At 36.6% G+C, this 25,864-nt stretch overlaps 1 protein-coding gene across 3 annotated transcripts in view; it reads left to right on the forward strand.

Annotated features, from left to right (window-relative positions):
- Positions 1-25,864, forward strand: part of RAB3GAP1 (RAB3 GTPase activating protein catalytic subunit 1) — a 102,356-nt gene that overhangs the window by 70,179 nt on the left and 6,313 nt on the right. For all 3 annotated transcript variants that reach the window (XM_056793766.1, XM_056793767.1, XM_056793768.1), the window contains 10 exons: positions 2,980-3,149; positions 4,118-4,207; positions 5,510-5,682; positions 7,636-7,690; positions 7,917-8,273; positions 10,530-10,667; positions 12,541-12,768; positions 13,686-13,782; positions 13,879-13,982; positions 25,477-25,592. In XM_056793766.1, coding sequence (XP_056649744.1) covers positions 2,980-3,149; positions 4,118-4,207; positions 5,510-5,682; positions 7,636-7,690; positions 7,917-8,273; positions 10,530-10,667; positions 12,541-12,768; positions 13,686-13,782; positions 13,879-13,982; positions 25,477-25,592 — 1,528 coding nt within the window. The remainder of the gene's footprint in view (positions 1-2,979; positions 3,150-4,117; positions 4,208-5,509; positions 5,683-7,635; positions 7,691-7,916; positions 8,274-10,529; positions 10,668-12,540; positions 12,769-13,685; positions 13,783-13,878; positions 13,983-25,476; positions 25,593-25,864) is intronic.

Genomic DNA, 25,864 nt, shown 5'->3' on the forward strand with positions numbered 1-25,864 from the left:
GGAGAAATGTAGAGTTCCCAAGACTTGATTCTGTTAGACCAAGTATCTCCATTGTTACTAATCAGGAAATAGCTAAATCAGATCTTCTAAAGTACGGTCTGAGTAGGGTCGAGTAGTTTTAAAATTCCCAAAGATCAAGGAAGTGCCATCAATATACAGTATACTTGAACTCTATCAAAGTACTTTTAAATATCGTCTTTATTAGGCATATGAACAAGTTGTGAAATAAAGATTGAATAGTAGTACAGTTGGATTATTGAAAATTGGTTTAAATCCAAAGAGCAGAAGTAATCAATTTAACTATCTGAAATTCTCCTTTCTAATCAGGAAAAGCCTGAACAAGTTATGATATCTGAATATGACCCTACCACAGTATTGAAACAGCTTTTCAAGATTAACAGTAATTGATGGCAACTTGGATGGCTCAGTGGATTGAAAGCCAGGCCTAGAGATGGGAGGTCCTGGGTTCAAATCTGCCCTCAGACACGTCCTTGCTGTGTGACCCTGAGCAAGTCACTTAACCCCCACTGCCTAGCCCTTACCACTCTTCTGCTGTGGAACCAATACACAGTATTGATTCTAAGACAGATGGTATGGGTTTAAAAAGAAAAAAGAAAAGAAAAAAAGATTGACAGTAATCTTTGAATTGCAAATTTTTCTTATCCTTGAGCTCTAGAGCTTTTTAAACTGTCAACAACCACCTCCTCACTTGGCTTTTATTGTATTATCAATCTTGGTAGTTCTATTTGTCTGACCATTCTTTTTCAGTCTCCTCTGCTGATTCATCATCCATCTTTAGCCTCCTACACAAGTTTCTTAAGGATCTAACTGAAGCTCCTTGCATTCACTTCCTTGATGACCTCACTGGCTCCTGTGTGTGCATATATCATCCTGTATAAATGGCTCCCAGTCTGATTTGTTTACATGTCTCCTCCTTCCTTGAAGTTGAGGACCATTGATTTTATCTTTCTGCTCCCAGCTCCTTGCACAATGGCTTGAACGTTATAGGTGCTTAATAAATGTGTAGTGATTTGAATTGAATTGGGAACATATCTAGTACAGAGTTGGAGAGCTTTTAGCATCACTCCATTCTTTTCAATTTTTGTCAATGGATAAAGACATAGATATTTATATAACATGCAAAAACAGAGAAATCTAGTTAATGCATTAAATGACAGAATTGGAATCCAAAAAGTTCTTGATGAACTAGATTTAGTAAAAGGAAATATATAGAATAAATGTAAAATCCTATACATATGGTTAAAAAAAAAGTCCATGTTACAAGTTCAAGATGTATAATACTTTATTAGTTGGTTCATGTTAAGTAGTTGAACTGAAAACTTAGTAATCTAATGCTGTTTTAGGTACATAGTCATAGTATATTGTCATGAACTGAGGGAGGTCAGAAGTATTGTACTCTATATTTTTGGCAAAATATTAACAAAATGAAAATGTCCAAAAAAAGGGAAAATTACAAACATGTCACAGTGATTAATTGAAAGAAGTAGGCCTAAAGAAGAAAAAAACCTGATCTACAAATATTTGAAAGGTTGTATCGTGGAGGAAGGATTAGATTTGTTCTACTTGGCCCTAGAAGATAGAGCTAGGATTATTTAGGGAACATATATGGAGGTAGATTGAAATTCAATAAAAGGGCATTTCTAACAAATAGAACTCTACAAAAATTAGAATAGATTGTCTCAGAATGTTCTGAGTTCTCCATACCTAGGGATATTTAGGATGACCAAGATCAAGGGTATTTTAAAGAAATTTTTTGCTTCAGGTAGAAGTTGAACTATATGATTTCCAAAGTTCCTCAAACTTTTAATATTGTGTGACTCAACCCTTTCTTTCTAAGCTTTATACCCTAAAGCTGAAAAGCTTGGTTTGGGAGAGTGTACAAGTATTTAATCATAATCATTTAATCATTGTTGCATGCATCATATAACAAGAATAGTAAGTGGAGGCAGGCTTCTCCAAATGAAGTTATGATTTATTAGTAGGAGTACTATCATCCAATAAAGCAGGTCAGTTGACCCCCTGAATAGCCAAAAGGCCAAAAACTGAGGGTACAGTACATTCTGTAAGCAGAGAACAAAAAACAAAAATTGAAATCATATCTTTGGTTATAGAATTGGCAACATCATGGGATTAGGGATTCATGATTGGCTACATTAAGAAAGGAGCATCCTGCACATGTCATTATCAGATCCACCTCTGTATCTCTAAGGGATGTTTTTGCAAATTTATGGAGGCCAACTGCATTTTGAGGTCATTAATAATAAATAGAAGCACCATACTAAGAGGCACCTGGGCATAAGATAAAGCCACCTGAAATTTATAAGAATAGGTCCTTAAGACAAGGTCAGTGTGATTCTCAAAGATGGTGCATATATTTCTCAGAAACTGGAGTTGAGTGAAATTAATAAATTTCCCTTAGCAGGAATGATTTACAGGTGTTGCTGTGATAATTAGAATTGTACTTCTGAAGCTAACCATAGAGCAGTGATTATGGAGAACTCTTAACTTCTATATCCAGCCTCAGATAGGGAGGCTAAACTTTTGAACTCAAGAGCTTCTTCACTTAAAAGACAGAAGAAGAGACTTTGATAGGTTACATAGAGTACAGAATAGAATCACCTACAGAGAGGAATAAAATAGAACATTTAAGATAGAACAACAAAATTTAATACAAAATACCAAATCAGCTTTTCCTTCTTTTAACATAAAAAATTTAGGATACATTAAAAGTGTAGATATAATGAATTTAGGATCCCTTGGGATTCCTCATAGCCGGAAGTAAGGGAAATTGTGTGAGACCTTTTTTTCCCCCTACATACTTACATATAAAGCTTAAAAAGAAAATTGAGAATTTTCTAACTTGAAGAATGACTAAAATACTCTTTAATAACTGTAGTTTATTTATCCTTTCAACCTGACATAGTACAAATTATGATTTGTACAAATTTTTTTTTACAGAAACTGTTGATATAACTCATGCTTTGTCAAAGCTAACAGAACCAGCACCAGTTCCAATCCATAAGTTATCAGTTACAAATATGGTACACAGTGCAAAGAAGAAAATTCGAAAGCATAGAGGTGTAGAAGAGTCACCACTGAATAATGATGTCCTCAATGCTATTCTCTTGGTAAGTATGTGATAGTATTTTTAAATTATACTAGCATTTTTTGTAGTTACAATATTTTTATTATAGTGCTGTGTAAAGCTTTCATTTTATACTTGAGGATGATCTGAGAAAACTATCAAAAGCACTTATGCCCAAGCAATAGATGAGGAGGTCCTAAGAGCTTCAATGGCTTAAGGGAAATTTATTCCTTGTTATTGCTCGTGATGACTCTTTAGCTCTTTTTTCTCTTGAAAAGATAGGAAAATGGAACTTTAACTGCATAATGTAGTTTAGTCCTTTTATTTGAACATCAGGAGTCCAGCTCATCCATCATGTGTACCTGTCTAGTACTTAGCCTTGTTTTTCAGTGCTTTGTTTCTGAGCATAGGCATTGTAAAGGTACAAGATAGACATGTCAGTGGAAAATGTTTAGGTCTAATTCTGTTCACCTAATATATCTAAAGAGACATCCTTATTCCTGAAAAGGCATCTTTCTTTCAGATGTTTAATATACCAGTGAAGCAATAGATATCTTTTTTACATTTGGGGCAGCTAGATGGCACAATTGATAGAGCACTATATCTGAAAGTCAGTAAGATTTAAGTTCATATTTGCCTCATATGCTTCCTAGATCACTTAACCTTTGTCTCAGTTTCCTCATCTGCAAAATGAGAATAATAATAGTACCCACTTGCCAGGATTCTTGTGAAAATCAAATGATATAATATTCATAAAGTGCTTTGCAAACCTTAAAGCACTATATAAATGTGAATTGTTATTATTGTACTGTCAGTGGGGAAAAGCATTTTTGTAAGGGTAGTTGTAGAAGACCAACTTTCCAGTGTAATGGGAATCTTCTAATGATTTGACTCTTATTTAATCCAGAAGTCAAACAGCAGACATAAGTCTGCATGAGTAAAAACTTGAAATAGAAAATGAAATATCAGAAATTAAATCTAAAATCACATTGTTTTCTTCCTCCCTTTAAGTTCCTATTCCCTGATGCTGCTTCTGACAAACCATTGGATGGATTTACTTCAACAGGCAATAACAATCTTTCATCAGATAATGAAGAATATGTAAGTTAATATAAGGACTCATCATAAGTGCAATAAACTTGAATAAGCTGAATTATAAAGCATTTTACAACTGAAATTTCTAGATGTACTGGCTGCGTAACTCTGGGACAAGCCATTTAACTTCTATGCATAAGTTTCTTTATAAAATGAAGCGGGGAGAAAAAAAGGAAGTCATTCAGTTGCCTCTAAAGATGTCTTTTAGCTCTGAATCTATGGTTTTATGATCTAATGAAAATCTCAAGAAAGTATCTATACTAAATCCCTAAAATAATTTTTATATTTTAAAATTACTGTTATCCAATTATGAGAAAATGATCAGTTATTTAGTTAAGAGAATTGGCACATTTTATTTATTTATATTTATATAAAAATTTATTATTTTTTTTAATTTAATATAAATAGATTTAATATAAATAAAATAAATATTTTATTTTTTATATTAATAAAATAGATACATTTTATAGGTGTAGTGAATTCTATTGTCAGTAAAGAAAGATAGCATCTATATGCTTGTTTAAGACTATTTTTTTCTTATTTTAGTTATGTAAAAATAAATATTTCTTCATAATTATCTTTATTCTTTAACTTCTTAGTGAAATAAGGTATGAGACATCCAGTTCTTTGTAATGTAAGAATTAAAATGAGACTGGCCTTAAATTAATAAAGTTTATTAGAATCACTTGGATAGGTAAAAGATGAGAAATAGGTAGAAAGATAAGAGTAAAACAGCCTGATCTAGCTACTACATGGGTGCTCTCAGCCTGACCTCCAGCAGCAGCAACCCTTGACCTGTCACTAGAGACAGAGAACAAACACTTCCTTGTTAGTTCTTTTTATCCTGGGTCAAATTCAGAGTCATATCCAGATCAAGTTCATAGGTCATACTCCTGTAACCTACACTAGGTGACATAGATGACACAAGCTCACACAGACTCATGTAGACTCAAGTGACCTCATTACCCACTGATTTCCCTTACACAGTCCTGGCTTCTGGGTCAAATGGTTGGCAGGAGATGAGGTCAAGGGTGCGACCCCAGAAGAGTAAATTTCCTTCACACAATAGCTAGTTCTTACCTTGCTTAGGGATATACATACATACATACATACATACACACACATACATACATATAAACATAATTAAAGTATATATCTATATCTCTAGTGAAAATTAAACAGGTTATTATATATTAACCATTTTGTGAATGCTAGTTTAGTCCAAGTTTTAATATGCAAACCTTTGGTTCATGGTGGTTAGACTTCATATATGCTTTTAAAAAATTTTGTTTTCATGTTTACATTTAGAATCTCTACAATCAATTCAAATCTGCACCTTCTGACAGTTTGACATACAAACTGGCTTTATGTCTTTGTATGATCAATTTCTACCATGGAGGAGTGAAAGGTGTGGCACATCTCTGGCAAGAATTTGTCCTTGAAATGCGCTTCAGATGGGAAAATAACTTTCTGATTCCAGGGTAAATAATTCTGTTACCAAATGTGTATATCTAGCCATGGTCTTTTTGCTAAATTTTTGTCCTACATTGCATGTCCCATTGACTGACATCTCAATATTCTCTAGAACAATCTTCCCCCAAACCAATCTTTTCCCTAAATATTCCTGTTTTTGTTGAGGGCCCATCCTTAATGTCATTCTTTCCTCTAACCTCCCAAATCCCACCCAAGGGTTCTATTTCCACAGTATCTCTTATGTTTGACCTCTTTTTTGCAACCCATGGTCATCATTTCATTCCACCCCATCTTTTTAAATTTTGAGTTCCAGATTCTCTCCTTCCCTACCACTCCTTCTAGCACCCACTGGGAAGATAAACAATATATCGTGTGTGTGTGTGTATGTGTGTGTGTGTGTGTGTGTGTGTGTGTGTGCGCGTGTGTGTGTGTGTGTGTGTGTATGAAATCATGCCAAACATATTTCCATTTTAACATATTTTTTAACCATTTTTTAAATGAAGAAAAATAAAGTCAGAGAATTACACAGTTAAACTGTCATTTATAAAATTCATTATAAAGTTGAATAGCTGTCATATGAGTGATCCAAAATAGCAGACAACCTAGAGTTGCCTATTGTGTTAGACACCAATAATACAAAAGTAAAACAAAAAGCTGCTACCTTCAAGAAACTTGCATTGTATTAAGGGAGATATAGAATGTATGCAAAAACATATAATCCATAATGATTTGAGGACAGAGAGAGCCCTTAACAAGTAGAGGCAGTGGTTGATTACTGAGCCTTGAAGGAAGTCAAAGATTCTGAGAGGTGGGGGGGGGGGTATATTCCAAGGTGTGGGGGCCCACCTGAAGGAAGGCATGGAAGTAGGAGATGGGATATGGAGTTCAGGAAACAGCTGGGCCCCATTTGGCTAGAACAGAAAGTTTATTAAGGAGAATTAGTATGAATAAGAATAGAGAGATAAGTTGGAGCCATATTTTTCTTAAATCTTAAATCTGGACCTTAAATGCCAGGCTGAGGATTTATATTTTATCTATCAATCAATTGATCTATCTAGATTGTAAGCTCCTTAAAGGTAGGGACTGTCTTTTTATTAACTGTATCCCCAGCACTTAACACAGTGCCTGGCATATAGTAGGTGCTTAATAAATGTTTATTGGATCGAATTGTTGTATTGGATATAATTTATCCTAAAGGAGAGAGTAGGGAACACCTGAAAGTGTTGGAGTAAGCAGTGCTTGAGAAAAATTATTGTGGCAATTCCATGAAGGAAGGATTGGAGAGGGATAGGAATGGAACAAAGGAGAATATGTGATTGACATGCAATTGCTTGCACAAATGCCATTCTGTACTGGACCGTGTCTTACTCTGGGACCTTTGCTACTCTTTGACTTGAGATCTAATGAGAAAATTCCCAAACCTGTTAGAATAAAGGCAGGTGGCCCTGGGATCTAGTCACTTCTCAAGAATAATAGTTGTAAGCTGGTATTTTAGGATTCCAGGTAGCTGTGAGACCTACTTAGGTGGTAGAAAGAAGATGGGGGCTTTGGGGATTTTTTTCTTGCTAATCTGCTCTGATAATTGAGAATCAACTATATACTTGTAATGACTCATTCTAGGAGTATATTGTGTAATGATTTTGCATTCCTGCTGGATTTTTTGACTGAGCTAAAGGACTTCATTTGAAATCCTAGACCTTGGGAGTTTCCAGTTTGCCAGAGAGTACTGAGGTTTTGTATTTGCTTAAGTGTTGTGGAGATAGAATTGTAGCAAGTATTGGACATGTGAATCTGATGTTTCAGCCTCTATTACTTCATATACTCTTCTATCACCTAAGATATTTCTAGTTTGGTTTTTTCCTAAATATGAATTTATGGTATATGTATGAAAAATGCATAGTTCAGTAATAGTTTTAGTAAAATTATAAATATATTATTTTATCTTTGCTGTCTTTCCTTAGATTAGCTAATGGAATCCCAGATCTGAGATGTTGTTTGCTACATCAAAAACTTCAGGTAAGTATCTTCTAATCATAGTGTGTTAGTTGCTTTATTAAAGAAAATGTTCCAATGAAAAAATGTTATCATTTTATTGCTTATCGCTTTTTGCTCCCAATCTTGATATTGTTTTCAGAATATTTGGAAAGGGGTAGAGAGTAAATGTTTTAGAGGCTAAGCACTTATACAAGCATTTTTTTTAGCTTTATTAAACAAAATATAAATATGTTTCCATTTTCCCTAGATGTTAAATTGTTGTATTGAAAGGAAGAGAGCCCGTGATGAAGGAAAAAAGTCCAGTGTTTCTGATTATGCCTCTAGTACTTCTGCAGGAGATTCTGGGAAAGCAGGAGATGCCTCTGGGCAGGATCATCTAAAAGATACAGATAAAGGAAAATCTTGGGATTCCTGGAGTGACAGTGAAGAAGAATATTTTGAATGCTTAAGTGACACAGAGGAACTGAAGGGCAATGGACAAGAGAGTGGAAAGAAAGGAGGGGCCAAAGAATTATCGAATTTAAAGCCAGAAGGACGCCTACATCAGCATGGAAAACTCACATTGTTACACACAGGTGAACCTCTCTACATTCCAGTAACACAGGTAGGAAATGGATTAGTATTTTCTAACTTGATTTTTTGCTTATCTATTTCACTACATTTAGTAGTAGCAATAACTATATCAGGTAGTTTCAATTTTGGAAAAGTTCAAAAGACACTTGACACTTGAAAATGCAAAAAAAAATGATAAGAATTCCTTTTGAGTAATATGTCTAAACTCAAAACAGGAAAATAAGTTTAAAATGTCTTTTTGAGCCTCTTTTTATTTAAAAAAATATTTTAATAACAAATTTCCCCATGAATTTTCCAAAGTTATATGATTCATGTTGTCTCCCTTCCTTCTTCCCTTACCACACGGGAGTCTAAAAAATTCTCTCAATAAACTTCTGAAATTCCTTGCCTTTTTACTATACCGTCTTACCACTTAGTCCCTTCGTGGTCGCCACAATGTGACAAGGAAATCACTTTAAAAGACTGATATATATTAATTTAAGGTCGCCAAGGAATTCAGCTATGTAATTCCTAAATGAAAACTCAAGTCAGCCGTCAACCTTTTATAGAGTTTAATTACAAACAGGATGAAGAAAGGAATTAGAGATAGAGAGAGAGAGGGAGAGAGAAAGGGGAGAGAAGGGAATAGGGCTTAAATACCCCTTCTGTTTAGGCTGGGCCAAAAGGCCCAAGCCCTTAGATAGCTGAGGCAAAGAAAGGAGATCAGTCCCTATTACTCACGTGACCAAAATGGAGAAACAGTCTCAGGGGCCTCCACCTCCAGCTTCCTTCAGAGCAGCTTCCTCCAGAGCCAACACAACCTCTCAGAGCCAAAACCTCTCCAACCAACCACCCCCTCAGTCCTCAGACCCCTCTGTCTTTAAGGAAACCATCCAAGTTCCCTCCCCTCAGTTCTCACATCTACCAATCACTGTCCATGTCTTCCCTATGCCAATGGTGGCTCTAGCTTAACCCAGGACTGCCCAGAGGTCTGTGGCTTTGCACATGTCTGTTGAAGGTCATATTCTCAAATAATTAAATCTTGATCCTTTGCTACAGCCCTTCCTAAATCCTGTTACCCTGAGTAGGGTGGAGATTGGAATAATTAAATTTTGATCTATGCTGCAGCCCTTCCTAAATCCTGTTAGGACTGAGTGGGGTGGAAATTGTATTTTCCAAGACCTGGTTCTGTCATTCCAAGTATCTCTATTGTATCAATTCTAAAATCAATCATGACTCAAAGAAATTCCTGTTCTATGCTTAAGCATAGGTCAAAGCCCTTTCCATTGTTCAGCAAAAGGTTTCTGTCCTAAAGTAATCTTAAGAAAGGAGGAGGAGGAACCTCCCTTGCCAATTGGGTTCACATTCCAATAGACTATCACTAAGAAATTTTCCAAGTATGAAATTTCCCAATGGTGAAATTTCCAACATTTATAAGTCTAAGAAATTTTGAGGTTTACACAGGAGAGGAAGGAAAGCATATGATTCTTGTAACCAAGGAGTAATGTTCTAAATTGACTAATTAAAATTTAAAAAATGGTTGAAGTATTTCTTTAAATTTGTGCATCTTACATCGTTCAGGTCCAGAATTAGAAGGAATTGTCTCAATGAATCTTTCTAAATGCCTTTGAACAGTTCCCCAGAAACTTATGTTGTCAGATCATCTTCTTAAGACTGTTCTTTTCCCCATCAAATTTGCCTTTGCTGGTTTTTCTAGGTGTTTAGGAAGCACATAATTTTTCTCTTACCTTAATAACAAAAAACAAGAAATTCTTCTCATAGGAACATTAATTACAATATTCTTGAAACTGAGCTAAACTAGAGATGACTCTTCTAGCATTAGATCCTACTTATTTGGGGGCTTTGGGTTGGGAAATGAACCATTTGCTTTTATGGAGATATATGTATATTCTTATTCTTTTATTCTACAAAAAAAATTCATCTTCCAGTTGGTCCTATTTGAAATTATTTGCAGTAGGCCAATCTAGTATAGCCATGCACAATAACATTTTACTTTAGCTCTTTCATCTTAACAGACAGCAAAATGTTTGCTGGGGCATTCTACTTTATAAATGCAGGTATCCTAAGAGTAGACTTGGAAGACCCTATTTGGAGAGTTAAAATCATATTTACTCTTGTGTCTAGTTTGTTGTTTTTGAAGACAGTTTTTAAAAGCTTTTATCTCTTTCACTTCTATTAGAAACTGAATCTCGTTAAAGGTAAAATAATTGTCTTTATTCTATTTTTATGGTGCTCCTCCAGAGTGGAGGGAAGCTGGCTGTAAGCTCTGCCCTTTTGTACTTCCCAGGAACCAGCCCCTATGACAGAAGATCTGCTAGAAGAGCAGTCTGAGGTCCTGGCTAAATTGGGGACATCGGCAGAAGGTGCTCACCTTCGGGCCCGCATGCAGAGTGCCTGTTTGCTCTCCGATATGGAGTCTTTCAAGGTACACCCTATGGACAGCATTCTGTGGACTATTTTTAGCACTTCTAGGATAAAGCTGTAAAAGTCAGTCCCTCCGAAGTAGCCCAAAAGCTCGAATTTTATTTTCCTTAGGGACTTTGATTTTATTTGTAGCTCTACCCCTCTCCTCAAAGGACACACTCAAACCTGTTTTCATAAGGCTTACAAAAAGAACTATACCATGCTTCAAATAATTACTTGAAAGTTGAAAATGGAAACATTTTCACATGTGAATCTGACAATATCCTTCTTTAGTTTGTGCAGAAAAGTGCTCTTGCTTCTGAACATACATGTAACTGTTCAAATTAAATGCATAAAAATGGTAAAGCAAGCCATTTCAAACTATACATCTGAAATTAAAAGAAAAAAAAACTGTACTTGACTACATCTTTTTTAAGGAATGAAAGACAGTATAATGTGCTCAGTTAATACCAAGGACAGATAGTATCATAGGTAGAAAGTATCATAGCAAACTCCAGCCATTTCACAGATGAAGAGATGGAAACTCAGAGAGGTAAAAGCATTGTCTGTGGCCATCAAGGCAGAAAGTAGCAGAACCAGACCTGAAGCCCAAGATTCCTAACTCCATATCCAAGACTCCTTGTACATGCAGCCACCCATTGAGAGTGAATACTGATACCAAAACACACTTGGAAAGAGAATAAATGTTTGAAAAGAAAAAAAAATTATTCCATGTCATTCATCATCTTAACAAATTGCCATCTGTGATAGAAGTTTATTGTTGCTGTGCTTCTTACCACACTCACCCAGAAATCCCAGTTGTTGGCACTCAGATAACATTATCCCATGACTCCCATATCCTCAAAGGAGAGTCTTTTAAGCTGAAAGGAAAACTAAGCAAAAGACCTATGAGACAAATGTAGATGAACAAGAGAAAATGGGCTATTTGGGCTGCTTTTCAGGGCAGACCATTTTCACCTTGTGAGTCACTGTATTTTATTTTGAGTTATGGTTTTTGCCTTCTTGGAACTTCTCTGTTAATGCTTTGCGTTAATTGCTGTTGTTGGCAATTTGATGTGGCAATTCCAAACAGGAAGATAAGACAGTCAATGGCAAGACGGGAAATAACAAAAAAGGTGACATTTGCAGCTCTAGTCCTCACAATATATTGATGAAAGCTTTAGCAAAAAAAAATGCTTTTGTGGCTCTTAACATTTTGTTGTCAGCAAATTTGCAGCCTATAGTTGAAGCAGTATTATCTTATTATATAAATAACATGTCCTCCCATCATCATCAGACTCAAAACTAGACTTACCTTAAGGTTTCTGATATATATTATTTGCAATTCTCCAGATTATCCAGTGGGTAAAAGCTTTTTAACAGTTCGGTTTTCTTAACCTTGAGAAATTAATTGTTTGAGTTTTGTTTTACTAGTAGAACAATTTATGTGAATGATAATTGGGTATATGGAGTATTCGGCCTTGATAATAGAATAAAATAATTTTGATGATAGCCAAAATTTATTGTACTACCAATAATGACTTGGGGGGGGGGGCAAGGAGAAATGCTTATCTTTGTATTGTTTTAAAGTTTACTTAAGTGTATTGATTTTTTAAATTATTTAGTGGTAGACTAATTTTAAACTAAGTTATCTAATATAGATTCTTAATAGTTATTTTCAGCCAAATGTCAAGTTATGATTTCTGAACTTAGCAAATAGAAATGTTTCCTTTATTCGTCTGTTAATATTGGGACAGAACAAATAAAATTTAGCATTTTAGCACCAATTTGTTCTAGGTAAAAAACCCAAATTACTTCACATAGGAAAAAAGTATAAATGCAGTGGCTATTGATTTTTAATTTTGATTATGTGAATTTGGGGGGGTTCATTTTAGGCAGCCAATCCTGGTTGCTTCCTGGAGGATTTTGTGAGGTGGTATTCACCTCGGGATTATGTTGAAGAGGAAGTAGTTGATGAAAAAGGCAATGTGATTCTCAAAGGAGAGTTGAGTGCCCGAATGAAGATTCCTAGCAACATGTGGGTAGAGGCCTGGGAAACCGCTAAGCCAGTACCAGCTCGACGGCAGAGGAGACTATTTGATGACACTCGAGAGGCAGAAAAGGTAATTGATTATGGAATTTACCTTTCCAGAGTTTTAAGATTTTTCCAATATTTCAATTTCAATTTTATATATTGTCATAAGAACTTGGGAAGCAAAGTGTCAAATTCCTAGAAACTTCCCTTCCTTGTTTCACAATTATGAAATGTTGTGGGTTTTTTTAACCTTTAGAACATAAACATTAAATGTAATTGCAAGCTGACTAAATGATGAGGGATACATTTGATTTAAAGAATGCATGCCACTAAGCTAAAGTATGGCTTTTCATTTACCTTCGTGGCTTTATTCTAGGGTTGGAAATAGCTACTGATTGTCTAACAATTTATACTTAGCAAAAAAGAAAAGAAAAATTGATAGGGTTATTTTTTTGTTTTGATCTTTTTTTCATGGGGAATCATATCATGCTACATTTCTAGACTGGAAAACATTTTTGAACACTTACAATTTTAATTAATTTTGATTTGCACAAGTAATATGTCAGGCATTTGTGAAGTTTTTAAAAATATTTTTTATATTTCATTACAAAGAAATGTATTGTTTTGCATATTTTGAACATGAACAGAGGGCAACTGGGTGGCTCAGAGGATTTGAAAGCCATGACTGAAGATGGGAGGTCCTAGGTTTAAATCTGGCCTCAGATACTTCTTAGCTGTGTGACACGGGGCAAATCACTTGATCTCCATTACCTAACCCTCACCATTCTTCTGCCTTAGAACCAATACACAGTTTTGACTCTAAGACAGAAGGTAAGAGTTTATACGCAAACACACACACACACACACACACACACACACACACACACACACCACACACACACACACACACAGAAACTGAGGCAAGTATGCTTTCATGAGGGTTCCCTTCCTTTTCCCTTAGTCATAGCAATAGTTGGTGGTATTCACTTTGCAAATTTTCTACAGGTGCTACACTACTTGGCAGTCCAGAAACCTGCAGATCTTGCAAGGCATCTTTTACCTTGTGTGATCCATGCAGCTGTACTCAAAGTAAAGGAGGAAGGTAAATAAAATTTGTCTGGTTAATTCTGCATTTTTCAAAATTGAGGTATATTTAAATTATTTAATAATGAGTGTGGTGGTGGTGTTTTTTTTACAGAAACTCTAGAAAACATTGCTTCAGTTAAGAAAATCATAAAGCAGATAATATCTCATTCTAGTAAAGTCTTGCGATTCCCTAACCCAGAAGATAAGAAATTGGAGGTAAGTTCTTCATGTAGTCCTATATCCTTGCCACATGCCCCCTTTGCTTTCTAGTAAATTTTATTTTATTTTATTTTCCCCTCATGTAGCAAGTTTCCAATATTTTTCAAAGAATATTGTCTCAAATTCTCTTCCTTCCTCCCACATATCAAGATGTTACACAATCTTACATAGATTTTAAATGTGCAATCATGTAAAATTTCTTCCCATATTAATCCTTTTGTGGAAGAAAACTCAAATTAAGAAAGATGAAAGAAGTTTGCTTTGGTCTGGATTTAGACTATCAATTCTTTTTCCCTAGAAGCAGATAGCATTTTTTTAACATGTTTTCTTTCAGGATAGTTCTGGATCATTGTATTGCTGAGAATAGCTGTTATTCACATCGTTCATTGTCCAGTATTCCAGCCACTGTGCTCAATGTTCTCTCAGTTCTGTTTATTTCACTCTGCTTCAGTTGGTATAAGATTTTCCAGTTTTTTTCTTAACTCCTTCTGCTTGTAATTTCTTATAGCACAATAGTTTTCCATTACGGTCATATACTATAACTTACCCTCTAAAAAGGGCTACTTAAAATATTTTTTGCAGAGAGGCTCTTTCTGTTTTGTTGTTGTTGTTCTTATCCCTTTGGGATACAAAACTAGTAATGATATAGCTGGGTCAAAGGGTATATTCTGTTATAATCCTTTGGGCATAGACCCAAAGTGCTCTCACGAATGATTAGATCAGTTCACTAACAAGGCATTAGTGTCTCAATTTTCACACATCCCCTCCAAGTTTTGTTATTTTCCTTTTCTGACATAACAGCCAATCTGATAGGTGTGGGGTAGTACCTGAGAGTTATTTTAATTTGCATTTCTCTAAATAATAGTGATTTAGAACATTTTTTGCATGACTATATATCATATCCTTTGCTCATTTATCAGTTGCAGAAGGAATTGTATCATATATCAAAGTTATTTCTTGGTTTATTTGAGAAAAGCCTTTGTTAGAGAGACTTGTAAAAAAAATTTGCACTATTATGATTACTGTGTATTACTCTCAATCCTGTTTACCCATGTTTAGGTTCTGACCTCCACCTCCCCCAATTTTCCCTCTTTTCTGTCAGCCCCACCTTTTATCCTCTTCCCCTCCTACTTTTCTATAGGGTAAGATAGGTTTCAATATCCAAATGACTGCGCATGTTCCTCCTTCATTGAACCAATTCTGATGAAAGTAAGGTGTATGTGCCTCCTTCCCCACTTCCCCAATATTCCCGTCCACTGTAAAAACTCTTTCATGCCTCTTACCCCCTCCTCCCAATGCATTCCTCTTTTTCACAGTTTAGTTTAAGTTTACATCCCATCATATTCAATTCACATCCCTGCCTCTATCAATATACACTTCTTTTTTTTTTTAGTTTTTAAAATATTATTTTATTTGGCCATTTTCATACAATATTCATTGGAGACAGAGATCATTTTCTCCCCCGCCCCCCAGCCCCCACCACCACTCCCCTAGCAATTCCTCTGGGTGTCACATGTGCCCTTGCTCCAAACCCATTTCCTTGTTGTTGGTATTTGCAGTAGGGTGCTCATTTAGCGTCTCTCCTTGATCATGTCCCCTCAACCTCTTTAGTCAAGCAGTTGCTTTTCCTTGGTGTTTTTACTCCCTCAATTTGTCCTCTGCTTGAGGATAGTTTTTTTTTTTTCATAGATCCCTGCAAATTGTTCAGGGACATTGTAAAGCCATTAATGGAGAAGTCCATTACGTTTGATTGTACCACAGTGTATCAGTCTCTGTGTACAATGTTCTCCTGGTTATGCTCCTCTCACTCTGCATCACTTCCTGGAGGTTGTTCCAGTCTCCATGGAATTCCTCTACTTTATTATTCCTTTGAGCACAATAGTATTCCATCACCAACATATACCACAATTTGTTCAGCCATTCCCGAATTGAAGGGCATCCCCTCATTTTCCAATTTTTGGCCACCACAAAGAGTGCAGCTATGAATATTCTTGTACAAGTCTTTTTCCTTATTATCTCTTTGGGGTACAAACCCAGCATTGCTATGGCTGAATCAAAGGGAAGACAGTCTTTCAGCACCCTTTGGGCATAGTTCCAAATTGCCCTCCAGAATGGCTGGATCAGTTCACAACTCCACCAGCAATGAATTAATGTCCCTACTTTGCCTCATCCCCTCCAGCATTCATTACTTTCCTTTGCTGTCATGTTGGCCAATCTGCTACGTGTGAGGTGATACCTCAGAGTTGTTTTGATTTGCATCTCTCTGATTATAAGAGATTTAGAACACTTTTTCATGTGCTTATTAATAGTTTTGATTTCTTTAACTGAAAATTACCTATTCATGTCCCTTGCCCATTTTTCAATTGGAGAATGGCTTGATTTTTTGTACAACTGGTTTAGCTCTTTATAAATTTGAGTAATTAGACCTTTGTCAGAGGTTTTTGTTATGAAGATTGTTTCCCAATTTGTTGCTTCCCTTCTAATCTCCAATTTAGTGTAGTCAAAATTATTTTACATTTTGTGACTCTTTCTAAGTCTTGCTTGGTTTTAAAATCTTTGCCTTCCCAAAGGTCTGACCTGTATACTATTATGTGTTCACCTAATTTACTTATAGTTTCCTTCTTCGTATTCAAGTCATTCACCCACTCTGAGTTTATCTTGGCGTAGGGTGTGAGGTGTTGATCCAAACCTAATCTCTCCCACACTGTCTTCCAATTTTCCCAGAAGTTTTTATCAAATAGTGGATTTTTGTCCCAAAAGCTGGGGTCTTTGGGTTTGTCATTGACTGTCTTGCTGAGGTCATTTACCCCAAGTCTATTCCACTGATCCTCCTTTCTGTCTCTTAGCCAGTACCAAATTGTTTTGATGATCACTGCTTTGTAATATAGTTTGAGATCTGGGACTGCAAGGCCACCTTCCTTTGTATTTTATTTTCATTATTTCCCTGTATATCCTTGATCCTTTGTTCTTCCAAATGAACTTTGTTATCATTTTCTCTTATTCAGTAAAAAAGTTTTTTGGTAGTTCAATGGGTATGGCACTAAATAGATAGATAAGTTTGGGTAGGATGATCATTTTTATTATGTTAGCTTGTCCCACCCATAAGCAATCAATGTTTTTCCAATTGTTTAGATCTAGTTTTAATTGTGTGGAGAGTGTTTTGTAGTTGTGTTCATATAGTTCCTGTGTTTGTCTCGGCAGATAGATTCCCAAGTATTTTATATTGTCTCAGGTGACTTTAAATGGAATTTCTCTTTCTAATTCTTGCTGATGAACTGGGTATAGAAACTGGGTGTTTCTATATAGACATATAGAAATGCTGGTGACTTATGCGGGTTTATTTTGTATCCTGCAACTTTGCTAAAGTTGTTGATTATTTCGATTAGCTTTTTGGTTGATTCCCTAGGACTCTTTAAGTAAATCATCGTATCATCCACAAAGAGTGACAGTTTGGTCTCCTCATTACCAATTTTAATACCTTCAATTTCTTTTTCTTCTCTAATTGCTACTGACAGTGTTTCTAGTACAATATTAAATAGTAAAGGTGATAATGAGTATCCTTGTTTTACTCCTGATCTTATTGGGAAGGCTTCTAGTTTGTCCCCATTGCAGATGATGTTTGCTGATGGTTTTAGGTATATACTGTTTATTATTTTTAGGAAAGGCCCTTCTATTCCTATACTTTCTAATGTTTTCAATAGGAATGGGTGTTGTATTTTGTCAAAGGCTTTTTCTGCATCTATTGAGATAATCATGTGATTTTTGTCGGTTTGCTTGTTTATATGGTCAATTATGTGGATGGTTTTCCTAATATTGAACCACCCTTGCATTCCTGGTATGAATCCTACCTGATTGTAGTGGATAACCCTTGTGATGACTTGCTGGAGTCTTTTTGCTAGTATCCTATTTAAGATTTTTGCATCTATATTCATTAGGGATATTGGCCTATAGTTTTCTTTCTGTTTTTAACCTGCCTGGCTTTGGGATCAGTACCATGTTTGTATCATAAAAAGAATTTGGTAGAACCCCTTCTTGGCTTATTCTGTCAAATAGTTTGTATAATATTGGGATTAGCTGTTCTTTGAATGTTTGATAGAATTCATTTGTGAATCCTTCTGGACCTGGGGATTTTTTCTTAGGGAGTTCTTTGATGACTTGTTCAATTTCTTTTTCTGATATGGGGTTGCTTAGGTAATTTATTTCTTCTTCTTTTAGTCTAGGCAATTTATATTTTTATAAGTATTCATCCATATCACTTAGATTGCCATATTTTTTGCCATATAATTGGGCATAGTAGTTTTTAATGATTGCCTTGATTTCCTCTTCATTAGAGGAAATCCTTTTTCATCTTGGATACTGTCAACTTGTTTTTTTTCTTTCCTTTTTTTAATTAGACTGACTAGTACTTTGTCTAGTTTATTTGTTTTTTCAAAGTGCCAGCTTCTAATCTTATTTATTAAATCACTAGTTCTTTGACTTTCAATTTTATTAATTTCTCCTTTGACTTTTAGGATTTCTAATTTAGTCTTCATCTGAGGATTTTTAATTTGTTCACTTTCTAGTTTTTTAATTTGCATCCCCAATTCATTGACCTCTGCCCTTCTTAATTTGTTTATATTATATATGAACTCAAGGATATAAATCCCCTCCTCCCCAGTACTGCTTTGGCTGCATCCCATAGGTTTTGAAATGATGTCTCACCATTGTCATTTTCTTCAATGAAGTTATTGTTTCTATGATTTGTTCTTTAACTAGCCGGTTTTGGAGAATCATGTTGTTTAATTTCCAACATTTGATTTATCTCTCCATGTACCCTTACTAATCATTATTTTTATTGCATTGTGGTCTGAGAATGTTGCATTTATTATTTCTGCCATTTTGCACTTGTTTGCAATGATTTTGTGCCCTAATACATGGTCAGTTTTTGTGAATGTACCATGTGCTGCTGAAAAGAAGGTGTATTCCTTTTTGTTCCTATTTATTTTTCTCCCTATGTCTACTAACTCTAATTTTTCGAAGATTTCATTTGCTTCTCTCACCTCTTTCTTATTTATTTTTTGGTTTGATTTATCTAGTTCAGATAGAGGAAGGTTCAGATCTCCCACTAGTATAGTTTTTCTGTCTATGTCATCCTTGAGATCCTCTAGTTTCTCCTTTAGAAATTTGGGTGCTCTGCCATTTGGTGCATACATATTGAGTACAGATATTTCCTCGTTGTCTATACTGCCTTTTATCAGGATGTAATTACCTTCCCTATCTCTTTTAACTAGATTTATTTTTACTTTGGCTTTGTCAGATATCATGATTGTTACTCCTGCCTTCTTTTTATCAGTTAATGCCCAATAGATTTGGCTCCATCCTCTTTCACCCTATGAGTATCTACCTTCCTCATGTAGGGTTTTGGATTCTAATCCACTCTGCTATTCGCTTATGTTTTATGGATGAGTTCATTCCATTCACATTCAGAGTCATGATTACGAGCTGTGTATTTCCCAGCATTTTGATTTCTACTCCTGGTCCTGCATTTTCTTCTTTCGCTATTTCCTTCTACACCAATGTTTGTTTATAATCAGCCCCCCCCCCCTTATTTTACTTCCCTTTCTACCCCCCTCCCTTCTTATTCCCCCCTTATTTTCTTGGCAGTCTTTTTAAAACTACCCTCCCTCACTCCCTTATACTGCTTCCCTCCCCACCAGTTTGTTTTTTACCCTTCTATTCCCCTATAGGGTGCAAATCTATTCTCTGCCCCAATGAATTGGATTGTTCTTCCCTCTTTGGGTCAGTTTCAAAGCACGTAAGAGTTGAGTATTTCCTATCTCCAACCTCTTTACCCTTCCAGTGTATCGATGTTCTCCCCACTCCTGCCATGAGCTTCTTTGTGACATATAAATTTACCCACATTTGTTTCTTTTCCCATTTCTTTTAGTATTAACCTCTTTTTTAGCTCTAGTTGTGTATATATACATATACACACACACACATGCATATATATTTATGCATGAATATATCTATATGCCTATTTATGTCTTGTCCTTTCATCCTATATAGTTTGTAGCTGTTCCCTCTAAGTGTAATTCTTCTAGCTGAGCAGGTGATAACAACAGTTTTTAAGAGTTACCAATGACTGCTTTTCTTATAGGGATACATATCATTTTAACTTACTGAGTCTCTTTAAAAAATTTTGGTGTTTTGTTTTTTTTTCCCTCTTTTTTTAATTACCTTTTGATTATTCTCTCGGGTTCTGTGCTTGGACATCAAATTTTCTGTTCAGGTCTGGTCTTTTCTTTACGAATACTTGGACCATACTTTCCCCTGTAAGAATATAGTCAGTTTTGATGGGTATTTGATTCTTGGTTGTAGACCTAGTTCCCTTGCTTTTCGGAAATAACATATTCCATTCCTTTTCGTCCTTCAGTGTGGATGAAGTAGGATCTGGTGTTATCCTCACTGTGTTTCCGTGGTATCTGAATGGTTTCTTCTTTGCAGCTTGAATGTCTTTTCTAAATATCGTGTTCCATGCTTTGTGGTCTCTTAGTGTATTAGCCGCTAAGTCGTGTGTGATCCTTATGGGAGCCCCCTTATATCTGAAGCTCTTCTTCTTGGCTTCTTGTAGGATTTTCTCCTTTACTTGGAAGCTCTTGAATTTGGCAATTACATTCCTAGGCGTTGTCTTTTGGGGATTTAGTATAGAAGGTGTTCTATGAATCCTTTCTATTTCTATTTTGCCCCCTTGCTCCAGAACGTGGGGGCAATTTTCTTTTATAATCTCCTCTAGAATAATATCCAATTTGTTGTTTACCTCTGGTTTTTCTGGGAGACCGATGATACGGAGATTTTCTCGTCTTCCTCTGTTCTCCAGGTCCGTGACCTTCTCAGTGAGATATTTTCTGTTTTCTTCCAATTCATTAATTATTTGGGTTTGCTTTATTGATTCTTGCTGTTTTATCATCTCACTTTCTTCGAGGTGCTTAATTCTGGTCATTAGGGACTGGATTTGCTTTTCAGCCTTGTCTGCCCTTCTATTGGATGCTTCGAGTTCTTTTTCCAATTGAGCAGTCTTATCTGTCAGACAGCTGATCTCTTTCTCCCATTTTTCTTTCCAGAAGGTTTCCATCTTTTGGATAAGTTCCAGTTTGAGATCTTCCAGAGCTTGTTGATAGTTTCCATTTTGGGAGGCGTGTTCTGAATTTTTTTGGATTTCCTCCTCATTCTCCTCTTTTCCTTGGGTACTTCCACCATAAAAGTTTTCAATAGTCACTTTTTTCCCTTTCTTCCTGGAGGCTTGATTTTGGGCCATGTGAGCCATCCCTTTGGTGGTTTTATTTCCCTTTCCTTTTTGGTCTGGGGTCTGGGTTATAAGAGCGGTTTTTCTGTGAATTTAGGTTGCTTCAGACTAGTTCTTCCCAGCCTCCGAGCCCAGGTATTCAGCTCCGCCCAGATAATCAGCGCGCGTTGTTCAGCGCAGCCCGCCCCAAGTCCAGGTCCGCTGGATTCTCCAGTGAAAGCGCCCTAAGACGTTTTTTCCTGGCAGTCCCCAGATCCCAAGGACCCTGGAGTGCCCCCCCAGACAGAGACGCTCCCCACTCACTCGCTGTCCCGGTGAGCGCTCAGGTAGCTCACTCTGGTTTAGTGGGGGAGGTGGGGTGGGGGAAGGGCGGCTGAGTTCACTTTTCTGTGCAAGCTTTTCCTTCTTATTTTAGTGTGGAAATGTTCAAGCCCCACGTACCTTTGCCTCTGTGGGGTACTGGGGAGTCCTTCTGTTCCTCCAAAGGTGATTTTATGCTCCTTTGATGTAGTCTATTTCGTTCGGTGCTGGGGAGAGGAAGCGTGCTGCGTCTAGATTGCAGCCATGATTACCCGGAAGTCTGAATGTCTTTTCTTTGGTCTGATAGTTTTTTAATTTGGCTATAACATTCCTGGGTATTGTCAGTTGGGTATTAAATACAGGAGGTGATCTGTGGATTCTTCCAATCTCTACTTTCCCCTCTTCTTCTAGGATATTGGTTCAGTTTTCCTGAATAATTTCCTGTAATATTATGTCCAGGCTTTTTATTTTGTCATGGTCTTCTGGTAGACCAATGATTCTTAAATTGGCTCTTCTTGAATGATTTTCTAAATCATCTGTTTTGTGAATGAGATGCTTCACATTTTCCTCAATTTTTTCATTCTTTTTGTTTTGTTTTATAGTGTCCTGCTGCCTTGTGAGGTCACTTAATTCCAGTTGTTGTATTCTGGTTCTTAAAGATTGGATTTCATCTCTGGCTTTTTGGTCATCCTTTTCCTTCTGGTCTGATTTTCTTTGAAGATCGTCTTTCATCCTCTTTACCTTGTCTTTCATCTCCTTTGCCTCATTTTCCAGCTGGTTGATTTTCCTTTCAAGACACAATTTTCTCGTTTTAGTTCAAGTGCCTCTGTTTCTAGATAAGTTATCTTAATTTTTAAGTTCTTTTCCCAATTGTCTTCAGTTTCTCTTAGTTGTGTTTTGAGTTCTTCCACAGCCTGTATCCAATTCACTGGGATTTCTGATTTATCTTTTGCTGATTTCTCCCCCTCTGTTCCATTTGCTGAGTAAACGCTATCTATTGTGGTTTCTTTCTTCTTTTTCTGTTGTTTGCTCAAATTCACCCCTTCTTTACTCCCCATATTTGTCTGTGCTCTTGTTCCTCTCATTTTTTGTTTTTGGGGGGCTTCTATCAGTCTCCCCTCTTGGAGCTTTAACAGAAGATCTCTTGGTGTAGTCTCTGGGGAAGGGTTGTTGGGGGTTTGAGCTTCCCTGTCCTCTGGAGGCTTTTGATTGGCTTAAAGTCCAGCAGTCAATGAGGATGGGTGGGGAGCCTGAACTTCCCTGAGTTCTGGAGACTTTTGATGGGATTAAGTTCAGCTTAGTTGGGCTGGGTGTGCTCTGAGTCCTAAACTTCCTGGAAGGCTGGAGCAAATATGGAGGATCTCCAAAGCTCTGGCCAGGTTGCCAGGTCTATGCTCCCTCTCTAGCTCTTTCCCTGCCGTTTATGTTGGACGCTCTGAATTTGACCAGCCCTGCTCTCAAGCTTTGCCCTTCAGACCAGCACCTTTGCCTGCCCAGAAGTTCCAGCTGCTGCTGGAATCTCAGTGCTCTGGGTGGGAGGGGAGATGGGTCCTGGGACCTTCCTTCTGTTTTCCCCTTAAACCCGAGTGTTCTCGGATTCAGGCTTTTCAGGGGGCGTACCTTTTGAATTAAGTCCAGTAGGAGGGTTCCTTGGCTCTGTCTTGTTGTTAAGTTTGGTTTTCAGTCCCCTTGGACCATTCAGTTTGTGATTGGTAAGGAAGGGTTTTCAGAGGTCTGAACTTCTACTCCTTCTAGGCCGCCATCTTGACTCCGCCTCCTATATGCACTTCTTCTAATTGCCCTAACAATGACAAAGTCTTTTGGAGTTATAAGAATCATCTCCCCATGTAGGAATGTACTCAGTTGAACCTTATTGCACGAATTACTTTTTTACTTCGTTATGCTTCTTTTGAATCTTGTATTTGAAAATCAAATTTTCCATTAAGGTCTGGTCTTTTCATCAGGAATGTTTGAAAGTCTCCTGTTTATTGAATAACCATTCTTCCCCCCAAAGGATATGCTTAGTGTTGCTGGGTAAGTTATTCTTGATTGAAGTCCTACTTCTTTTCTCCCCTGAAATATCATATTCCAAGCCCTCTGATCCTTTAATATAGAAGGTGCTAAATCTTGTGTTATCTTGACTCTGACTCCATGATATTTGAATTGTTTCTATTTTGGATACTTAAAATATTTTCTCTTTGACCAGAGAGTTTTGTATGTTGGTTATAATATTCCTGGGAATCACCCTTTTGACATTTCTTTCAGGAGGTAATCAATGAATTCTTTCAATTTCTGTTTTGCCCTCTGGTTCTAGAATATCAGGGCACTTTTCCTTGATAATTTCTTGAAAAATAATGCCCAAGCTCTTTTTTTGATCATGGCTTTCAGATAGTCCAATAATTCTTAGACTATTTCACCTAGATTTATATTCAAGATCAGTTATTTTTCCCATAAGGTATTTCACAATTTTCTTTTACTTTTTCATTCTTTTTACTTTGTTTGATTGTTTCTTCATGTTTCATGGAGTCATCAGCTTCCACTTGCCCAATTCTAATTGTTATGGAATTATTTTCTTGAGTGAACTTTTGTACCCCCTTTTCCATTTGAGTAATTCTACTTTGAAAAGGCTTCTTTTCCACAGTAAATTTTTGTACCTCCTTTTCCAGAGGGCCAGTTCTGTCTTTGAAGAAGTTTTTTTTCTCTTCTTTTTGTGTATCATTTTCCATTTGGCCAATTTTGCTTTTTAAGGAGCTCTCATCATTGGATTTTTGTGCCTTTTTTTACTAATTGGCCTATTCTGTTTTTTAAGGTGTTTATTTCTTTAGTATTTTTTTGTGCCTCCTTTACCAAGCTATTGATTCTTTTCTTCATGATTTTCCTGTATCATTCTCATTTCTTTTCCCAATTTTTCTTCTATCTCTCTTACTTGATTTTCAAAATCCTTTTTGTACTCCTCCATTAATTCTTTCTGGGCTTGAGAGTAATCCTAATTTTTCTGGAGTTTTTGCAAGCAGTAGTATTGGTTTTGTTGTCTTCTTCTGAGTGTGTATTTTGGTCTTCCCAATCATCAAAATAACTTTCTTTGTTGAGTTTGTTTGTTTGTTTTTTCCCCTGTGGTTTGCTCATTTTCCAGCCTTTTTCTTTTCTTTTAATTAAAAAAAAAAACTGTTACAGTTGGGCTCTGTAACTGTGGTGATGGGAACACTGTTCCAAGATTCAGGTTCCTTGTGAGCTGCCTTCAGAACTGACACTGGGAATCCATCTGCTTTTGATTCATACAAGGTGGTATATCTAAGGAGAGATGTATTTAATACTCTTTGGGCCTGTGCTCAAGTCCCCTTGGAATTGTGAATAGGGTCCCCTCCCTTCCCTGTGGCTACAAGTACTGATGTATGCTGGTGCTCCTCCTCACCCTGAAACTGGGCCCCAGGACTGCAACCTGGTTCTGTGTATAGACAATGCAACAAGAGTTTTGCACCCAGATCCAGCAAAGGGACCCCTGTAATCTCCTTCTGACCAGTTCTCTCAAACACACCCTGTCCTTTACCATCTTTGTTTGAGAGTTCCTGAGGTCTTAGCTACTGCTGCAATTGGGCCCAAGGCCTATTGCCTTGGTGGGACCTGCCCTGGCATACTCCACCTCCATCCCAGTGCATTAGATCCCCACTACTGGCCTTCTGAGTTATTTTGGGCTGAAAAATTACTTCACTTTATCTTTTTGTGGGTTATGCTGCTCCAGAATATGTTCTAAGGAATCATTTCATAGTTTTTGTTTTGTTCAGATGAGGATCTGAACCTTCTCCACCACCTTGGTTTTGGCTTTGCCTTTACTTTCTAATAATTTTTTAAGAAAGTTTTGTTTCTGGTTTTGTTCCCATGTGTGCATTTCTTCTTTTCAATGTATAGGAAATCATCCATCAGATTACCAACGTGGAGGCTACTATTGCCAGAGCACGTTCATTGAAAGCCAAGTTTGGAACTGAGAAATGTGAACAAGAGGAAGAAAGGGAAGAACTAGAAAGGTAAGAACCATTTGGCCCATCTGTATATGAGTCCTGATGGGGAGAGCAACAAATCCTATTTCAGCAAAATCTTTCGTAAATGAAATTGCGTAATGGAAGTATTTGATAAGATGCCAGGTTTTTATTTCTCAACTCTTTTGCAGACAAGCTTCATGTCTGTGGGTCAACCACCTTGTGTCTCTGGGAAGCACTTTTTAAATTTGTTTAATGTGGGAATTGGTTTAATCTCTCAAGACCTTTCCATCTTGACTAGTCTATCAATCTGTGAAATA

Source organism: Monodelphis domestica, chromosome 4, assembly GCF_027887165.1.
Source record: "Monodelphis domestica isolate mMonDom1 chromosome 4, mMonDom1.pri, whole genome shotgun sequence".
NCBI classification, from domain to species: Eukaryota; Metazoa; Chordata; class Mammalia; order Didelphimorphia; family Didelphidae; genus Monodelphis; species Monodelphis domestica.